The 19,515-nt window shown below is 44.9% G+C and overlaps 1 protein-coding gene across 4 annotated transcripts in view; it reads left to right on the plus strand.

The window, feature by feature from the left end:
* The first annotated feature begins 1,069 nt into the window (after positions 1-1,069).
* PCSK6 (proprotein convertase subtilisin/kexin type 6) overlaps positions 1,070-19,515 on the plus strand; it is a 136,168-nt gene continuing 117,722 nt past the window's right edge. Inside the window, exons 1-2 of one of the 4 annotated variants that reach the window (XM_061594919.1) lie at positions 1,070-1,084; positions 4,037-4,177. Coding sequence is in view for 1 of the 4 variants with exons in the window: in XM_061594917.1 (XP_061450901.1) it covers positions 13,527-13,691 (165 nt within the window). In the remaining 3 variants the exon portion in view is untranslated. Of the gene's footprint in view, positions 1,085-1,181; positions 1,271-4,036; positions 4,178-13,368; positions 13,692-19,515 lie in introns of those variants that run through there. The other 3 variants (XM_061594918.1, XR_009758923.1, XM_061594917.1) reach the window with 3 other exon arrangements.

Consider the following 19,515-nt stretch of genomic DNA (forward strand, 5'->3'; position numbering starts at 1 on the left):
TTAGCTGTATCTGCTACTGAGAACATTTGTCTGTGTTGTTTTCTATCTCTAGTTTTACACATTTTAGCAAAATGATTAAGTTTGCCACATCTTCTGCATTCCTTCCCATTTGCAGAACAAGCATATATGTCATGATGCCTGATACCACATTTGTAGCAGGCCTTTGCTGCTTATACAGGCCTCTGTGGCATTTCCTTTTCTTGGGGGCTGGTAGTAGTACCAAAGCTTCATTTGCTCTGAGGCTGGCTTACTTTTGGCTTTTCAAAGGCATCCATGTTTTTCTGTTGCCCCAAAATCTTTCATCTGTTTTTGCAGCCACTTCTTCTGCCCTGCATATATTCACTGCACAGTCAAGGGTTAAATCACACTCTCTCAGTAACTTGGCTCTCAATCTGTCTTTCTGAATGCCACACACTATGCAATCCCTAATAAGAGAATCATACAGCTCCCCAAATTCACAGGTCTGAGCCAAAAGCTTCAACTCAGTCACATATTGGTCTATCCTTTCTGTGCCTTTCATAAGTAACATTTCTTCTGGGCACACAATAAGCTTCAAATTTATTCATCAAAACTTGAATTTTATATTTATCTGCATCATCATCAAACTGGAAAGTATTAAATACCTCTCTTGCTTCTTCACCTGCCACATGCAGAAATAATGCTGACTGGAGTCTCTCATCTTTCTTATCTGCTCCACTTGCAATGCAGTACAATTCAAACCCTTGCTTCCATCTTCTCCATTTCTCTGCTGCATTTCCTTCAAACACCAACTTTCCTGGAGGCTTCAACGGGTCCATTTTTCACTGCCTTATGTTTTTAGGTAGTCTTCTGACACCATGTAATATTTGCAAGAGTTAAAATGAATCACAAATACTCGTTAGAAGAAACAAACTTTACTTAACAGTCTGTTGCAGCATAACCAAGAGCTCTGCTTTCGTTTTCCTACTGGTCCCTCTCCCAAATGATTCCCCTATACAATTATATCTCATTCACTTGAGTTCCTACTCACATTACAGTTGCCATCTTCTTTTACTGCCCTGCTCCTTTGCCTTTAACAGCAGCCTGTTGTGAAGAAGTTGAACAGGTAAAGCTTTTATGCTTTTTTTGGTTGACCCTCTGCCAAAGAAAGCTTCACCCATTTAATTTCTGCCTTTCAGGCCTCTGTTTAAGAGCCCAGTAGTTTGCAGGCTCTATGCCCTAGCCTGATGATGAGTCAGACTGCTGCCACATCTAAGGAAGAGAGGCTGCTCTGTGTATGCTGTTGAAAGAGGTCAGTGGTTTTCCACTGGATTTGCATCCACACCAATTTCCAGCATGGCTTGTGGAGTTTCCCAAGGGGATGAGGGTGGGTGTTATGCATGGGAAAGACTTTATTCCTTTCAATGGTATATGGCTTCTTGGCACCAGAGCCATGGAAACAAACACCATGTGTGTTTGTATGGAGGCAAAGAAAAAGGAGAAAGCGCAGCTTTTTCTGCTTGCCTGAGGGAATCCATTGCAGGCAGGCCTACTCTGTATTTATTTATACATCTTTATTTATTTAACTTCTTGAACTTGAGCTACCGAAGGTGCAGTTGCCCACAGTCTGTCTCCCTTCGTCACTCTTTTTATGAAAGGAATCTAGGAACTAGAGGCATGTGGGTATTGAAGAGAAATTCATTTGGTTTGGGCTGGCAAGGGTTGGACTGGCCAGCATTTGGGGTGTAAAACTGGAGACCTCCCAAGGAAGCAAACTGGAAAAATGTGTATAGCTGGTACACACTATGCATTTAAAACACATTCAAAGCACATTCCCCCTGCCTGAATCCTGGGAACTGTAGGCTGATAAGGGTGCTCCGAACTGCAGCTCTGTGAGGAATAAACTACAGTTCCCGGGATTTTTAGGGGAAGAGACATGTGCTTTACACGTATAGTTTGTAGGGTTGCCAGGTCCAGGGCCTGAGACTGATCCTGTATCTTTAGGAGAAGGAAAGTCAGCCAAGTGGAGGTGTTCTTGCAACACTGTACCGTAATGTGAAAAAAACCAAGGTGGAATTCTCCCTTCCCCCGGCACAACTTTTAAAGATAGATATGACCTTGTGGAGGCTGGGCCTGGCAACCAAGAGGTCTTCTGTATCTTTAACAGTTGTGCAGGGGGAAAGGAGAATTCCACCTTGTGGTTTTTCCCATTACAGTGTTGCAAGAACACCTGCACTTGGCTGACTTTCTCTTCTCCTAAAGATACAGGATCAGTCTCAGGCCCTGAGACTGGTAACCCTAATTGATGTGTATGCAGTATGAAGTGTCAGAGCTCCATGCATTTAAAGGAATCCCCCCCTCCCGAATCCTAGGAACTGTTACTTGATAAGGATGCTGGGAATTGTTTCTCTATGAGAGTTAAACTACAGTTCCCAGGATTCTTTGTGAGTAAAAATGTGCTTTACATTTATGGTGTGTATTGTATTCAGCTTGAAACTTAAAACTGCAGATCCTTCATGCATGCATACCATACATTTAGGGGACACCTCCCCATAGCTGGGAAGACAGTGACCAGGTGACCTGTGTGCCTGCTCAGTCTGCTATCCAGATGCTAGATGTTGATGGCAAAGTCAAGGCCGTTCTGCTTTTCTTACTAATGAGAGTTCCTTCCTGTACTGAGCCTGTGGTTCTGAAACACACTTTGTCAGAAGGCAACTCCATCTCTCTATTTAATCGGGAACTATTTTTATTAAACCAAATAAATAAATGGTGAACAAAATCTCCAAGAAAGCTTACAGTCTCTGGGGATAGTGAACTGAGGGTGGCGATGATGGTGGAGACATTTCATGGTATATGATTCTGTTGTTAACTGTAGGATTGTTGAGAAGATAAGTTCAATGGGGGAATAGTCCTTTGAGAAGGATGGGTTTTCAGAGAGAGAGCCTCTGAGAGAGATAGTTCTGGCAAGGAGATAGCTTCTGAAAGAGAGACTATTAAAAAAGGAGTGTTGTCTGCTGGACAACACTGCTGCCAACTTTGCCAGTAGAAAGCTGAAACAAACTGAGGCAGGTTTTGGAGGCAAAAACTAACTGCAGGAAACTGGTTGGAAATGACCAATAAAAAGGGTGATATCACCTGACAAGAAGTTACTTTATAGCTAAGGGAGCATGCAGCTAGGCCCCTAGAGTACCATAACTCTAGCCTAATACATACATTGCTTAACACAACACAGCGAATATCCCTATATACAATTCTAAATGGATGTAGCACACTTCCTTATCTTTAAACCAGACTTGGACAGGAGGCAGTGGAAGCTGGTGCTCATTAGGATTGGTAGTGTGGAAGGCAAGGGGGCCAACTGTAAGTGAAACCAGAGCCAATGGCTAGCTGAGCTAGAGGCAATGGTAGGCAGAGACAGCTAAGGCCACATCCACACCAGACATTTATTCCACTTTAAACAGTCATGTCTTCCCCCAAAGAATCCTGGGAAGTGTAGTTTGTGAAGGGTGCTGACTGAGTGTTATTATGAGACTATTATTCCTCTGACAGAGCTCTAATGGCCAGAGTGGTTTAACAGTCTGCCCTCTTCCCAGAGAATTCTGGGGATTGGAGCTCTATGAGGGGAATAACAGTCTCCTAACAACTCTCAGCATCCTTCACAAACTTTGGCCCGCATCCTCCTCCCTTTTGAATTCTACAAAGACAATGCTAAGACTGAGGAGGAGTAGGAGGAGGTTGGCAGTCAATGCTTCCTCCTAGACTGGTTGTAAGCAAGAAAGCAGGAAGCAGAGGGGGGCTAGCTGAAGGCAGATAGAGCTTGGTGGGGCAGTGCCAACTTGCCTTAATGGACCAGCCTCCACTGACAGGAGGACAATGTCAAATAGATGTTTGTACTCTGTGAAGTAGGGCACACCGCCACCCTAATATACTCTAGAACTGGATTTGGATAAAGAAACTCAGTGGCCTGGCCACTGTGACCATACACCAGAAATCAGGAAGGCACAAAAATGGAAACTGCCAGATAAGCTTTGGAAGGAAATGCCTCCTGATTTGAAAGTCACTATTTTCCTCCTTACAGTGACCAGTTGAATATGGTGAGACGTGACAGATCCCTTCCTCACAAGGCACATGCTTCTGCAAAGCTAATAATTGGATAAGACAAGAAGATTTGCTTGGTGTGATTCCAGTAATCCAATCTCTGCTTTAGTCAAGCAAAAAGGTAAAGTAAATCTTCAGATAAAATCAAGCTCTGGTTCTGAGCACTCAGGACTTGGAGAATCTGGTTGTAACCACAGCTCAAATGGCTCCCTGGCTGCTACTGGAGCTGTACACTATTCCATGCTAAACTTCATATCCTTTGGCAAAAATGGCACGTTTGATCTTTTGCTAAACCATTGCTTGGAGTAGCAGCATGAGAGTATTCTTATGATCTAATTCAGGGGTAGGGAGCCTCCGGCCAGCAGGACAGTTTTGGCCTGCCAGGGGATCTACTTGGGCCTGTGAGATCATTTTTCACATATCATGTCCACCTGCCAATCAGCTGACATCACTGCTTAGTTTCAGCTGATGGGTTGGGCGTGGGTCTCAATCCCTGTGGGAAATGTGGTGGGGAACCAGACCTCTCCCCCCCACCCCACAAGTCAACTTTGACAGGTGGGTGGAACTGCCCATCTATCACTCACCTGATATCTTCATGACATCAGTTGATTCACAGGTGAGTGGCCCTGCCCACCTGTCAAAGTTGGCCCATGGGGTGGTGGTGGGAGATAATCTGGCCCACTGCGCCAAAAAGGTTCCCCATGCTTTATCTAATTCAAGGATAGCAACATATTGCTTTCCAGATGTTGCTGATCAGCATGGCCAATGGTCTGGGATGGTGGGAACTGTAATCCAATAACATCTGGAGGGCACAACATTGACTACTCCATATAACATGGTGAGGTTGAAAAATTGGGTGCTTCTAGATGGACTTAATAACGCAAACAGGTTGTTCAGATATCACAAATGGGTAAGTGACAACAATTTTTATAACATTGCATTTTCCACTGAAATGATAAATCCAGCTTAAATGGGGGGGGGGATATGGCTTGGTATTTTGATTCCAATGATGTTATGTGGACACTATGGAAAAATTGCATGCATAATCCTGCACCAATCCCTCAATAAACTCCTGTTTGGAACCCCCCTTAGTTTCCTTGCAATTGCAAAAGGACCTCATATGACTGACCCTAAAAATCTATGGGTACCATTGGCTGAACTGCTCTGACGCCTCAGAAGGACTAGGCTGGTCAGGGGATCCTAGGAAAGCCATGACAGAAGAGGGAGGGAGTTCTAGGAAAGGAAGGCTGGAGAGGCATTTGAAAAGGAATGACAGCTGGGAAAGGGAAGCAGAGAAGTGAGCTGCAAAAGGAGAAAAGAGCTGCAGAGGTAAAGAAAGCTGAAATTCTTGCCGATACAAACTCTTTCACCTTGGTATTTCCCACCCACCTCCTCCTAGAAGTATTTGAAGTGGTTTCTCTTTACCCTTAATAGCTTGGCTCACAAATTTCATTGAGCTGTTTGCATCACACAGTGTGCCTTCAAGCTTTGAATTGAAACATTCATGCAGACAAGATTACCATGATAAATACTCGTTTCATGATTGTGTCCAGGGTCTGACCTGGAAGACTGGATCTAGTTCAGAGTTGGCGTCAGCACCTGGCATCTTTGGGCAGCTGCTAGAGCCTCTATAGCCCTGACAGGGCCTGCCGCTGAAGGGCCCTGTTGTTGTTTTTCTTCATCCAATGCATCAGGCAGCTGGACCTTAGGGAGGGGCTGTAGGTCAGTGGTAGAGCATCTGACTTGCACGTAGAAGGTCCCAAGTTCAAGTTCAGGATTACAGCAAGGCTGCTGTTACCTATTAGAGAAATTAACAGAAGGCACCTGGGACTAACAGAAATAGAGCTAGCTGAACATTGCTTGGGTCCCCTGTAGGTAGAATGGAAAACTCATCCTTTCCATCCTTTTGTTCCTGTTTCAACACAGGCGGAAGGAGGAGAGGCCCCAAGAATCCTCTTAAAGCAAACACACTGTTGTCTGGGAAGTTTCAGCACTGATCCACCTCCAAACTGTTTAAGAAACTGATTTACACTAGATCGGGCTATTTGCCCCTCTATCTCAGAATTGTCTATTCTGGCTGGCAGCAGCTCTCCACAATCTCAGGCAGGGCTCTTCCACATCACCGGCAGCTGCTTCCAGATCCCTTTTCAAATGGATCAGAAGAAGAGCTGTAGCTCAGTGGTAGAGCATCTGCTTTGCATGCAGTCTCCGGTTCAATCCCTGGTATCTCCAGGCAGGGCTGGAAGAGATTCCTGCCTGAAATGCTGTAGGGTTGCTGCCAGTCAGTGTGGACAATATTGAGCTAGATGGGTCAATGGTCTGACTCTGTATAATGCAGCCTCCTACGTTCCAATATTCCATACTTTAAATATCCCACCATGTCCTAACTTGGCATTGCGGGCAGCTAAAAGGCCACCCAGACCCAGCTGCCCAGTGCTGTCTGAAGTGCTGACATGACAGCCAGGTAAGTCCAACAGGGCTGACATAGAGGTGGCCCACCTGAGGACCTTTTGGCCAGGGCCCCCTCAAACCTGGAGCCAGTCCTGGTCCAGCTTGAGGGGACTTGACACAAGCCATAGTCCAGCCATAGTCCCATGGTTAGCAGCTGGGCTGATCTCAGCCCTGCATTTGGGAAAGCCCAAAACTCCCATCACAGAAATGTGTTTCCCTCCCCCCATGCAGAAGGTCCCACTTCTGCAGCAACAAGGACCTCATTAACCTTGGCTCTATCTGCACTATGCACTTAAAACAGTATTATATTGCTGTATTCCCCCTTTGGGAGGAACGGCAGGATATAAATTTAATAATAAATAAATGAATAAAAAGGAACAACCATGCCACTTTAAACAGTCATGGCTTCCCCCCAATAATCTTGGGAAATGTAGTTTGTTAAGGGTGCTAACAGCCTCTAGAGATCCCTCTTAGGAAGATAGGAGGCTGCCTTATGCTGAGTCAGATCATTGGTCCATCTACCTCAGTATTGTCTACACTGACTGGCAGCAGCTCTCCAGGGTTTCAGGCAAGGCTCTCTCTCAGCCCTACCTGGAGAAGCCAGGGGCTGAACTTGGGACCTTCTGCATGCAAGGCAGATGCTCTCCCACTGAGCTACAATTCTCAGAGTGGTTTAATCAATCCCTCTTCCCAGGGAACTCTGGGAATTGTTGCTCTATGAGGGGAAAAGGGCTCTCCTAGCCCCTCTCAGCACACTTAACAAGTTAAGGAGCCCTCTTGCTACTAGACCTGAAAGACCTGCTCAGGATGTTTATAGGCTACTGGGGATATTTTTAAGGAGTTCTTTTTGGGGTCAAGATTTAATTTTAACTTTTGCTGTTTTAGGGAGTATAGCTTTGTATTTTTATTGTTGGACATTATTATGAAGTATGTGGAGATTGCTTAATTTTATTGTATATTTATAGAGATGTTTTCATTAGTTTATTGCTTATGACAGTGGGTTGACTATATTTTGTTTTATTTTTGTAACTGAGAATGAATCATGTAATTTTTTGACATTGTAAGCCACCTTGAGCATGGCTCAGCTGTGGAAAGGCAGCATACAAATGGATGATGATGATGATAGTTCCTAGGATTCTTTGGGGGAAGCCTTAACTAAATAAAGTGGTATAATACTGCTTTAAATGTATAGTGCAGATGCTGCCAATGTTAATGAGGTCCTTGAAGAAAGCTGAATATAGGTTTACATTATAAAAGGTCTGGTGCAGTATAAGGCAATTTCATACATCCCCTACCTGGTCAACCTGACTTGGTATCTCCTCCCTGTTTGTACTATTCCAGCAATTATGACTCCTTTCTTCCTTAACCAGGAAATGGTCCTTTGTGTGATATTTTATCAGAGAGCCCTAGTCAGACAGCAGATAAAGCCTGGGGCATCAATAAAACAATAGCCTTTCTTTTGATAGCATGTTGGTATAATACATCAGCTGAGCAACGGGTTGCCCCGATTATGTATTAGTGCTATCCATCATTGGCAGAGGAGAACCTCTGAGAATATATTATTCATGACACATCATCATCATTCGATAAGCAGAAGAACTATGAGCTAAAAGCTACTCTAAGTTCACGGGCAAGACAAATATCTGCTCCTTAATGGCCCATTCATGGAAATCATAGTTCAAAGACAATGAACTTTGTATGGTTTATTCTGTGCAATCTTGATGATTTTGCTCTAGCTGGAGATGCTGCAGATGGAACTGGGACCTTCTGCATGAGGATGGGGGGAGGGATTTTGTGATGGGAGTTTTGGCCTTTCCCAAGCACAGGGCTGAGATTGGCTCAGCTGCTAACCATGATTATAGCTGGATGCAACCCCACAGTAAGTCACTTAATCCATAAGACTGCTATTCGTCTCCCCTTCCCTGGTAAAAGTAACTTTAAATCAGGACAGTGCACATCTGGCCTAGAATCCTTTGCAGAATATAGAAGCTCAGCTTTTATTTAAAATACACACACATTTTAAGCATTATAGCTGTGCAGAAACATTTAAACATGTGCATGCCCTCTGAATAAGGGCTTCCACACTGGGGGTATTCTGTATATTGGCAAACACTTATTTGGATGCATAAAGCTTTAGAAGGAGACTAAGGCTGCATACACACCATACATTTAATGCACATGGGTTCCACCAAAGAATCCTGAGAACTGTAGTTTATCCACTCAAAGCTACAATTTCCCAGCACCTTTAACCAGTTTACTTAAGGGATCACCTTACTTCATATGTGGTGATTTGATCCCTTCAATCTGCAGAACTTGGATATTTACATATGCCACACCATGTCTGTCCTGCATTTGCAAGAAGTCATGCCTTTAGTGGCAGCATCTGTATTCTGGAACGCCCTGCCTATTGGTATTAGGCAGGTACCATCATTGCATTTGTTTAGACGCCGGCTGAAAACATTTCTGTTTTGGTGGAGCGGGCCTATTTGGACACATGATTGGTTTTATTGTGTTTCATTGTTTTTAGATGTTTTTCACCATTTAAAATACTTTAAATATGATTGTATTTTTAACTGTGTTTTTATTGTAGATGCATTTACCACCCTGGGCTCTTTAGTGAGGAAGGGCGGGATACAAATTTAATAAATAAATAAAACTAACTACAGTTCTCAGGATTCTTTGGGGGAAGTCGTGATTTCAGTGTACAGTGTGTACAACAAGGTTAACAGGGCTGCTGGTGGTTGTTGCAGTGGATTATTTAAAAGCTCCTTGAAATGGATCCAGCCACAGCTCTAACTGCAATCATGAAATTAATATTTTATTTAAGCAAATTTTTTCTTACCCTGCCCTCCTGCACAACAACTTTCAGTGTGCCTATGAAATACAAAGGTTTGCCCCTCTCCCTGTTATCCTCACAACCCTGAAATGAAGGTTAGATTGAGAGGCAGTGACTGGCACAAGGTCACTTGATGAGCTTCATGGCTAAGAGGGAATTGGAAGCCTGATCTTCTAGGTCCTAGCACTATACCATACTGGCTCCCTATCATAACTCCTGTATACATGTTTCAGCTATAAAAAAAACAAGCAAGCAAACAGCAAACCCTGAAAAAGATCTAATGTGGTGAAGTGGTTAGAGGATTCGACTAGGGCCTGGGAGATCAGGGTTCAAAACCCATGTGGACTTTAGGCCAATCACTGTCTTTCAGCCTCACCTATCTCACAGGGTTGTTGTGAGGATAAAATGGGGAGGGGCAGAATAATGTGCTCCAAGATCTCCTTGAAGAATAGTTGGGATATAAATGTAATAAATAAATAAATAACAAATATTATTACGTATCAATTATTTGTCAGTTTTTTCTTTTCAACGTTGTCCAAGGCATTACATAAAGATTAAATAATTTTAAAATTCAAAAGCAATGGACCCAACCTAGCCAAGTTAAACTCTTTTAAAGCCCCATTGGTTAAAGGGATGTAATAACACTCTTTCCCACTGAAAATAGAAAGGATTTCAAAGTGCTTTACTTTGATGGGATTGGGACCAATATTTTTTTAAGAAAGAATTGAGTTGAACTGAGAAACAACTATCACACACACACTTGATGCTGTCACACATAGGATAACCCCTGCTTTATTCTACATTGTGGAGATAAATGTTGAGAACTGATAGACTGCTGGTAGTTGTTGCAAACCATAATCTGTTCTTAAAGGCTCAATCTACTCAGGTGAGAGGAAAAGCCCCATCACCCTTTTAGCACCCCAATCAACATGCAACTTTGCTTTGTTTTCAACCTGTGGTGCTTTTCCTTGTAATCACAGCCAGTCATCTTGAGTAGAACTTCCTTTTAAAATGATAACAGGTCAATGAACTCCTACCCATGTCTTGACCCAAAGCCCCCTAGGTTAGTATGCTTTTTTTAAAAAAACCAATGTACTCAATTCTTAATGTTGTTGGATGAGACAGTTATTCTCAGACCAGGGATGAGGAACTTTAGCCCCAGGGGCTGAATTTGGCCCTCCAGACTTCACTATCTGGTCCTCAGGACTCTCCAACTTGTCCCTCAGATCTGCCTCCATACCTAAGTACTGGAAAGTGGTCAATGTAACGCCCAGTCTTTAAAACAGGATCCAGGGGGATCCCAGAAATTACAGGACAGTTAGCTTAATGTTTGTCCCAAGAAAACTGGTAGAAAGTATTATTAAAGACAAATTAACCAAGCGTATAGAAGAACAAGTCCTGCTGAAGCAGAGCCAGCATGGCTTCTGCAAGGCAAAATCCTCTTACTAACACATTAAAATTCTTTTGAGACTGTCAACAAGCATATAGAGGTGATCCAGTAGACATAGTGTACTTAGACTTTCAAAAAGCTTTTGACAAGGTGCCGCATCAAAGACTACTGAGTAAGCTTAGCAGTCATGGAGTAGGAGGAGAGGTCCTCTTGTGGATCAGGAACTGGCTAAGTAGCAGGAAGCAGACAGAGTGGGAATAAATGGATAGTTCTCCCAATGGAGGGCTATAGAAAGTGGAGACCCGCAAGGATTGGCATTGGGACCTGTGCTTTTTAACTTGTTCTTAAACAATCTAGAGTTAGGGATGAGCAGTAGGTGGCCAAATTTGCTGATGTTCAGGATTGTTAAAACAAAAAAGGATTGCGAAAAGGTCCAAATGGACCTCTTCAAACTGAGTGAACGGGTGGTAAAATGGCAAATGAAATTCGTTGTAAACAAGTGTAAAGTTATGCATATTGGAGCAAAAAATCTTAATTTCACATATATGCTTATGGGGTCTGAGTGGATGAGATCTTGGGGTCGTAGCTGATAGCTCAATGAAGATGTTGATCCAATGTGTGGCAGCTGTGAAAAAGGCAAATTCCGTGCTAGGGATCATTAGGAAAAATGCTGATATCCTAATGCCATTGTATAAATATATGCTGCGGCTGCATTTGGAATACTGTGTACAGTTCTGATCGCTTCCCCTAAAAAAGGGCATTGTAGAGTTGGAAAAGGTTCAGAAACGAGCAATCAGAATGATCAAGGAGACGGAGCATCTCCTCTGGGAGGATAGGATGCAGCATTTGGGGCTTGTTAGTTTAGGGAAAAGGCGAGTCAGAGGTGACATGATAGAAGTGTATAAAATTATGCATGGCATGGAAAAAGTGGATAGCGAAACATTTTTCTCCCTCATAATACTAGAACTCGTGGGCATTCAATGAAGCTGAATATTAGAAGATTCAGCACAGCCAAAGAAAGTACTGCTTCACACAGCACATAGTTAAACTATGGAATTCTCTGCTACAAGAGGCAGTGATGGGCCACCAACTTGGATGGCTTTAAAAGAGGATTAGATAAATTCATGGAGGATAAGGCTATCAATAGCTACTAGCCATGATGGCTTGCCAGCAGCTGCAAGAGGGGACAGTGCTCTTGTACTCAGGTCCTTCTTGAGAGCTTCCCATGGGCATCTGGTTGGCCACTGTGAGAACAGGATGCTGGACTAAAAGGGCCACTGGCCTGATCCAGCAGGCTGTTCTTATGAATTCTATGGAACTCAACTTTTAATAAAATAAAATTTAATAAATGGAACAATAAAATACAATAAAAATATGAATATTTAATGTGGATATATTGTGTTCTACCTGAATGAAGCTCATGGACCACAGGTCATGAACATCTGTTTAAAGCAGTACTGGAATGCCAAAGAAAACATGGTCATTGGTAATGCTTTTCAGTTACTGTAAGTGTGCAATGTGAGTTGGGCATAGCACTCAAGATCTGTTTGTTATTGTGATCATAACATTGATAAAAGTGTTTCTGGCACTACTCCTTTGGTAATTATTTCACCCTTTACTAAATTTATTTCTGCATCCTGTTCCACTGAGATGACTTATATATGCTTGACTCTGCCCTAAATCACAGCATTTTAGAGTTGGAAGAGAACTTAGAAGTCATTCAACCCCTTTTAATGCAAGATCTGCCAGCAGGATGCTGATTATATAAACAAACCGCTCGCTCTATTTTGTTTTCGTGTGACATAATTAAATTTTTTTTATTATGGCTAGGGGTCTCAAATGCTGGAAGTGCCTGGAGGCCTCCAGAGAGGTCCAGGTAATCATTGTCAGCAGTAACCTCCTTGAATATAATCCCCTTTTAAATCAGTCCAAATTGGTGGCCATCACTACACCTTGTAGCGGAGAGTTCTGCAGTTTAACGATGTGTCCTTCCTTTTGTCTTTCTCAAGTCTCCCAATGTGCAGCTTCATTGAATGACCCGATTCTACTATTTATGAGAGAAAGAAAACTTCTCCCATCCACTTTCTGAACACCATGCATCATTTTGTAAACTTCCATCACGCACGCCCTCCTTAGCCGCCTTTTTCTCTAAGCTAAAAAAGCCCCAAACATTGTAACCTTTCCTTATGGGCAATTATTCTAACCCCTGGGGGAATTCGGTTGCCTTTTTTTCGGCACCCTGAACCCCAACCGATTCGTTTTCACTCCGCTTAAACGGCCCAGGAGACTCCCAAACCAGCTCTAACTCGAGCCTGGCAGGCACACGCCTCAAAACTCATCCGCCTTTGCAACAGCAGACGGCGACAATCTCCTAGCCCTAGGAAGGGAAGGAATCGGTGGCTCCCAAATCCGGGATCGCCGTCCCGGGGATCCCGGAGCGCTTGACTTCAAGGCAGTAAATCTCCGCCTCTTCTGTGCCGCCGGGATCCAAAGCGGGTCCTTTCTCCTCCCCTCCCTTTGTCGCGGTTTGGCGATGGTTCCGTCGGGCCGGGCGGGGGTGATGGTGGCGGAGGAAGTAGAGCCCTTCCCTGCCTCCGCCTCTGTCGCTCCGTCCTCCCCCTCGGCTGAGTCCGCCTCAAAAAGGCAAAGCTCCCCCCACTGGCCGGCTACGGTAGGCAGTGGCGCGTCTGCGACTCGCTCACGCCGGGGCTTTGGAGCGGGTGGCTTTGCGCGCCGTCGCCGCCAGCGGCTCTCGCTCCGCGCGCAAAAGACCCAGCCGTCACCGCTGCCACCATGCGTGTCTCGGGGGCTTGCCTTCTCCTGCTGGCGGCGCTGCCCGCTTGCCTGCCGAGGCGCCCCCGGGCCGTCTACACCAACCACTGGGCAGTGCGGGTGTTGGGGGGCTCCAGCGAGGCGGATCGGTTGGCCTCCGCTTACGGCTACCTGAACCTCGGACAGGTGAGAGGCAAAAGCTTGGCTGTCTTTCGTTTCCCTCGCCCTTGTTGCATCCAAGGAAGATGTTGCTGTCCCCCTCTCCATTTCCTGGGGAAATGATTTCTGGGGTGCTCTAGACTCTCCTCTCTCCCTCGCCCCTTTAATTAAGCAGCAGCGCTGCGTTCCCGAAGGAACTTTCTTTGCGCCCCCGAAGGAAGTTTCTCTCCAATTTTTGGCACAGCTTCTCTCGTGCCCCCCCTCCCCCTTTACCGTTGCGCTTGGAGAAACCCGGTAAAGGAGCAATCTAAAGGGTGCTGATCTGGTTTAAGGCGAGGATCGGTGTTTCTTCTGGACCCGGCGGGGTGAAGGTGATTAAGTCGAAAAATCTGCCCTCACGGTTGTTAGTAGAAACCAGAAGTCCTTCCTCACCGCTTAGGTCCAACATGCTCAAAGTACGCTCCTGAACATGTCTTCTCGGAAGTAAGCCACAGTGAGTTCACTGGGACTTAATCTCAGGGTAGCGAGGATAGGATCGCGGCAGTATTAAATCCTGCTTCTTTAAATGCAAACTGGGCTCCAGCCGAGCCTTTATTTGAGCATATTCTTAGATCACTCTCTTGTAAATGAATGGTGCTTAAAAGTGTGGAACTCCTGACTTGGGTCTGTGCCTTAAAAAAGATTGTGGCAGATGTTTTCAGGGGCTGGAGCCCATTTTCAGATGTGTAGATCGCTTTCTAGCCCCAGCCTTCCTCAATTTTGGATCCCCAGATGTTGTTGGACTACAACTCCATCATCCCCAGCCAGCATGGCCAGTGGTGAGGGATGATGGGAGTTGTAGTCCAACAACATCTGGGGTCTGAGATTGGGAAAAAGTACATCACAATATGGGTGTGCCCTTTTTTTTTTTTTAAAGATGCCACGGATTCTTTGCTATGATTGCTGCGCCTCTGGGCTTTCAAACAAGTGAGCACATCAGATAGATAGATACTTCTCAGAAAGGAGACTTGTGGAATCTTTTGGCAGATGCCACACACTTGAAAGGTGGAGTTCCAGCAGTTCAGGTTGTCTCCATTGGCAGAAGAACCACCTACAGGTTGGAGAAATGGAGCAAGCTTTTCCTGTCCTGCCTTAGCTTGAGTTCAGACCATCGCTCCAGCTCTCCCAGTGCTGCTGACTGCTTTTGAACAGCCCTGTTGCTCCTCAAGCTCTTGGGCAGAGAGGCCTTTTACTGCATCATTTAACTGGGGGGGTTGCTGGGGATCGAACCCGGGGACCTTCTGCAGCGCTCTTGGTGTTAACACAGAATTCTTTTCAAGGAGGGAAGTTTAAAAGGCCAGGCACTGCCTCTTTCTGTGTTTGACGCTAGCAGTTTGCTAGTGGTGGCAGGCTCCATGGAGACAGATCCTGGCTCTCTGGGAGCCAGCAGGCGCTTTCCTTTTCCCTGTGTGACTTCACACATGCAGAGCCCCCCCCTTTACTTTCTCTCTGGTCTCCCTTCTCAGTAATCACTCTAGGGACGCCCCCCTCCCAACCTCAGATCTTCCTCCTTTAAGAAATCTGTTACTCTCTAGGCTGTTCTTCCAGATTGTCCACTTTTCTTCAATCTCCAGTTTTTAGGGTTGCATGCACATAAAGCACATTTAAAGCACATTCTTCCTCCCCCCCCCCCGGCAAAGAATCCTGGGAACTGTAGGTGGCATTCAATGCTAATCCTACTTAAGGTAGACTCATTAAAGTGAATAGACATGTCTCATTTAGGTTTGCTAATTTCAGTGGATCTACTCCGAATTGGATGTTATTTATTTATTTATTGTTACAGTTATATCCCACTTTTCTTCCGAGGAGCCCAAACTAGTATACAAACATGGTTCTCCCCCTCCCGATTTTATCCTCACAACAACCCTGTGGGGTAGGTTGGGCTGAGAGACTGTGACGAGCCCAAGGTCAGTCTGACATTCTAACCACTCTGGCCCTCTTAGATGAATACAGCCCTGTAGATTTACAGTGTAATCCAATACATCTACTCAGACGTAAGCTCCATTGGGTTCAATGGGACTTACTCCCAGGGAAGTGTGTATTAGATTGCAGCCTTAGTTCAGTACAACCCTGTAGTTTATTAAGGGTGCTGGGAATTGTAGCTCTGTGAGGGGAAAGCTACGGTTCCTAGGATTCTGTGGGAAAGGGAGGAATGTGCTTTAAATGTGTGGTGTACACAGTATTTCTGTCCCCTGCCCCGCCCCTGCCCCACCAATTAATTTTCTACACCACCCAAACTTTTGCTGAATGGTCCAGTCCAAATGGATGTAGTTGACACAAAGAAGATGAACCCCAAAGGTAATTAGTCAGCTAAAGCATATGCTGGGGGGTAAAGAAAGGCCGGGGACGGAACTGGCGTTCCCACCCCATATATATGGTCTGCCTAGTAAATGTTGTAAGACGTCACCCTAAGAGTCGGAAACGACTCGCGCTATAAGTGCGGGGACACCATTACCTTTTTTAAAGCATCACAAAACATCTGAGGTGGACTCCAAGGAGAACTGCTGAGTGGAAATGAATCAATATTTAATTTTTGCCCAGCAAAATATGCCCGTATCAATTTAATACCATTTATAAAGCCGTTTATATATTTCTTCCCTGATCGCTGTATACAAGACGAATCGATTTTTCTGTGGGGGTCTTTTTAGGCTTTTTTTTGGCGGTGGGGAGGGGAGAAAGCTTGCTATAAAGCTAGAAGTTTTGTATTGAGATCTCTGCCAATTTTTTTTTTTTTTGGTAATTGCTTGAACTTTACTGTCTTTGCATGTTTTAATAACTCTGTGGATTGCTTGGGGAATTTTATTTTTTATGTTTTATTAATTTTAACTGCATGGTTCATTTCACATAGGTGGCAATAGAACCTGGATGAAGACTGTCTTTACTCATAAACACACACCCAACGGTGTTTCCTAAATGATTTGGTGAAGGTCAAGAAGGGGGCAGGATGTCAACTAAAAGTAGGAGAGAGATCAGATGAACAGCTGAGGGGGGGGAAAGAGAAATTTATTTATTTGTTTATTTGTTTGTTTGTTGTAAGTTGCTTGGAGACCTTCGGGTATTTAATAACAAATGTATATCCCACCTTTCCTTCCAGAAGGAGCCCAAAGTGGCAAATGACAAAATACTAAAAACATCTATAAAACATTTTAAAAACAAAACTTCTTAAAAACACTTTAAAAGAAAATAAAACAAAAACATAGTTAAAAACGATTCCAACACAGATACAGCCTCTACTTAAAAGGATTATTGAAAGAGGAGGGTCTTCAGTAGGTGCGGAAAAGACAACAGAGGCAGAGAAATCAGAATGAGGACAGTGGAACAGTCCAGTTGTGACACTTTTAAGTGTTTGGGTGGCCTTTCCTAGAGTTCTGTGTATTTTCAGGCTCCACCTAAATTGAATCAAATTTCTAGTTCTCATGCTATGGTATTTTAAAGCATCTTTAAAACCGAGGCAAGAAGTAAAACAAAACAACCCTAAATTAATTTTTCCTCAGCTCTCCTGTTTTTCAAGTCCAGTATTTTTTAAAGGTTCAGCTATTCGGACCTGGTTTCCACACCTGCCTGATAATGATCTCCAGAGAGGATAATCTGCCCCAGAGGCCTCAGATGCAGCAGCTATGGAGCCTGTAGCAGGAGAAGGAAAACTGTTTCCCTCCAGATACTGTTGGACTGCCGTTCCCGTCATCCCTGAACATTGGCCATTCTGGCAGGGGCTGATGGGAGTTGGAGACCAACCATCTCAGGAAGGCCACAGGCTCCCCATCTCTGCTACTGGACCTCAGTCAAGAACTAGCAAAGCTAAATGGTCGCTCTGAGAAGGCGTGGGAAGAGAGTGGGTCAAAACTATAAATACTACATGCGTACAAATGTACACAACCTGCCAGCAAAGCCCAGCGAAGTCTTGCCTGCATTCTCTGAATAATGCTTTCACTTCTTGTTTGGCAGCTGTGTGTGTGTGGGGTCAAATCTGGCCCAGGAGCTGCCAGTTCGCTGTCCCCTACTGTAGGGGTTTGTGAGAAGTAACATAGCAGGAGTGGCAAAAAGCAATCCTCCTAGACGACTTCCAGAAGGCAACGCTGTCCTCGGGTTGAGAAAGGTTCCCTGTGCACACGACTCCTACAGCAGCCTTTCCCAACCTTTAGGTTCCCAGATGTTGTTGGACTACAACTCCCATCAGCCCCAGCCAGCATGGCCGATGGTCAGGAATGATGAGAATTGTAGTCCAGCAGCATCTGGGACCAAAAGCTTAGGAAAAGCTGTCCTACAGCATATTCCACTCAGGTGGGAGTGCAGCCAAGGGGGTGGACGCTCCACCCCCAAGTGGACATGTGGAAATAACCCTTCCTTTTGTGCGGTTTTGCCAATTTGCCAGTGGGTATGTAGAAAGGTCTCCACTCACCTGAAAGGACTTTGCTGTGGCTTGCTGTCATGGCAGCCGCCATTTCTTCAGGGAAGATGGAGACAAGACAGTGGGGCAGCAAATTTCAGCAGTGCAAAATTTGCCAAATTCTGGACTGATTCTGCCTCGCCAGGAGATATGAAAGCTGTGAGTTTTCACATAACGAGAGCCCTAGGTACTGTCTCAGATTATACCAGCAGTTTCCCTTGGACTAAATATTCCTCCGTTTCCTGAGAGAGAGAGAGAGCACATCCCTTTCATATAAAGTACCCAAATCTCATTGGGTGTGGCAGAGGAACTACCCCATCAGCTGCTGGGTGTGCCTTGTGGAATTCTCGCTTGTTGAAACTGGGGTGGATGCTGCCTTGCCTTGCAGAGAAGCTCACGGTATTTATGTTGGAGTCCCAGGAAACATTAACCTAGCTCAGCCCTTCCCAACCTTTGGGTCCCCAGATGTTGCTGGATTACAACTTCCATCAGCCCCAGCTAGCATAGTCAATAGTCAGGAATGATGGGAATTGTGGTCCAGCTACATCTGGGGACCAAAAGGTTAGGAAAGGCTGAAACAGAATATTGTGGGTGGGCCTGCCTTGGATGGAGATCACTTTGGGTGTTAGTAGATTTCCATCTTTCCCACCTCCATGTATGCCAAGGTGGGGAACTGGCAGCCCGCTGGCTGGAATGGGCCCACCACACCCTTTCAACTGGCCCAATAGCATCCCCTGTTTTTTCACAGCAACGAAAAAACGCACACTGCATCTGTGGTGTTCCCTGCCTCCTTTCTCCTTCTCCAGCATTCAGAGAAGGGTGAAGGAGAAGGGCCCTAGCTTAGCCTTCTCCCTAACATGTTAATCTCCATGCGGGGAAGTTAATTTTGTTGCATTCAAATTGGAGCAAGTTTGAGGAGCAGAAAACGGCTGCACTGAGAGGCATGCAGTGAGAAGGCAAGACTAATGGGTTGATGGGCTGCTACTACCAAGGAGGATGCACTTGCTGGCTTAAGAGATAGTAAACGCCACTGTTTGTTTATAATTGCATTTATATTCTGCCTTTTCTCCAAGGAATGCAAGGTGGCGTATATGGGTTCTCCAACTCTCCATTTTATCTTCACAACAACCCAGTGAGGTACGCTAGTCTACAAGATTGTGACTGGCCCAAGGTCACCCAGTGGGCTTCATGGCTACCTCTCATGGAGGTGGTAAATCTGTGTCTAAGTTGTCCAACTTGAGTCTACATGTGGCACTTGGATGATGGAATGTACCCTTCTCTGTACAAACATACAATTCTCTGCACATGGGCAGCATGTCAGGGGAAGGCTAGGCTAGAATCCTTCTCCCTGAAAAGTCTGCTTTCTGACTACAGGGAAGTGCTCTGTATGGAGGCACATTTGATCATGTGAGTCCCCCCCCCCAA

The sequence above is a fragment of the Rhineura floridana genome, chromosome 14 (genome assembly GCF_030035675.1).
Source record: "Rhineura floridana isolate rRhiFlo1 chromosome 14, rRhiFlo1.hap2, whole genome shotgun sequence".
Lineage (NCBI taxonomy): Eukaryota > Metazoa > Chordata > Lepidosauria > Squamata > Rhineuridae > Rhineura > Rhineura floridana.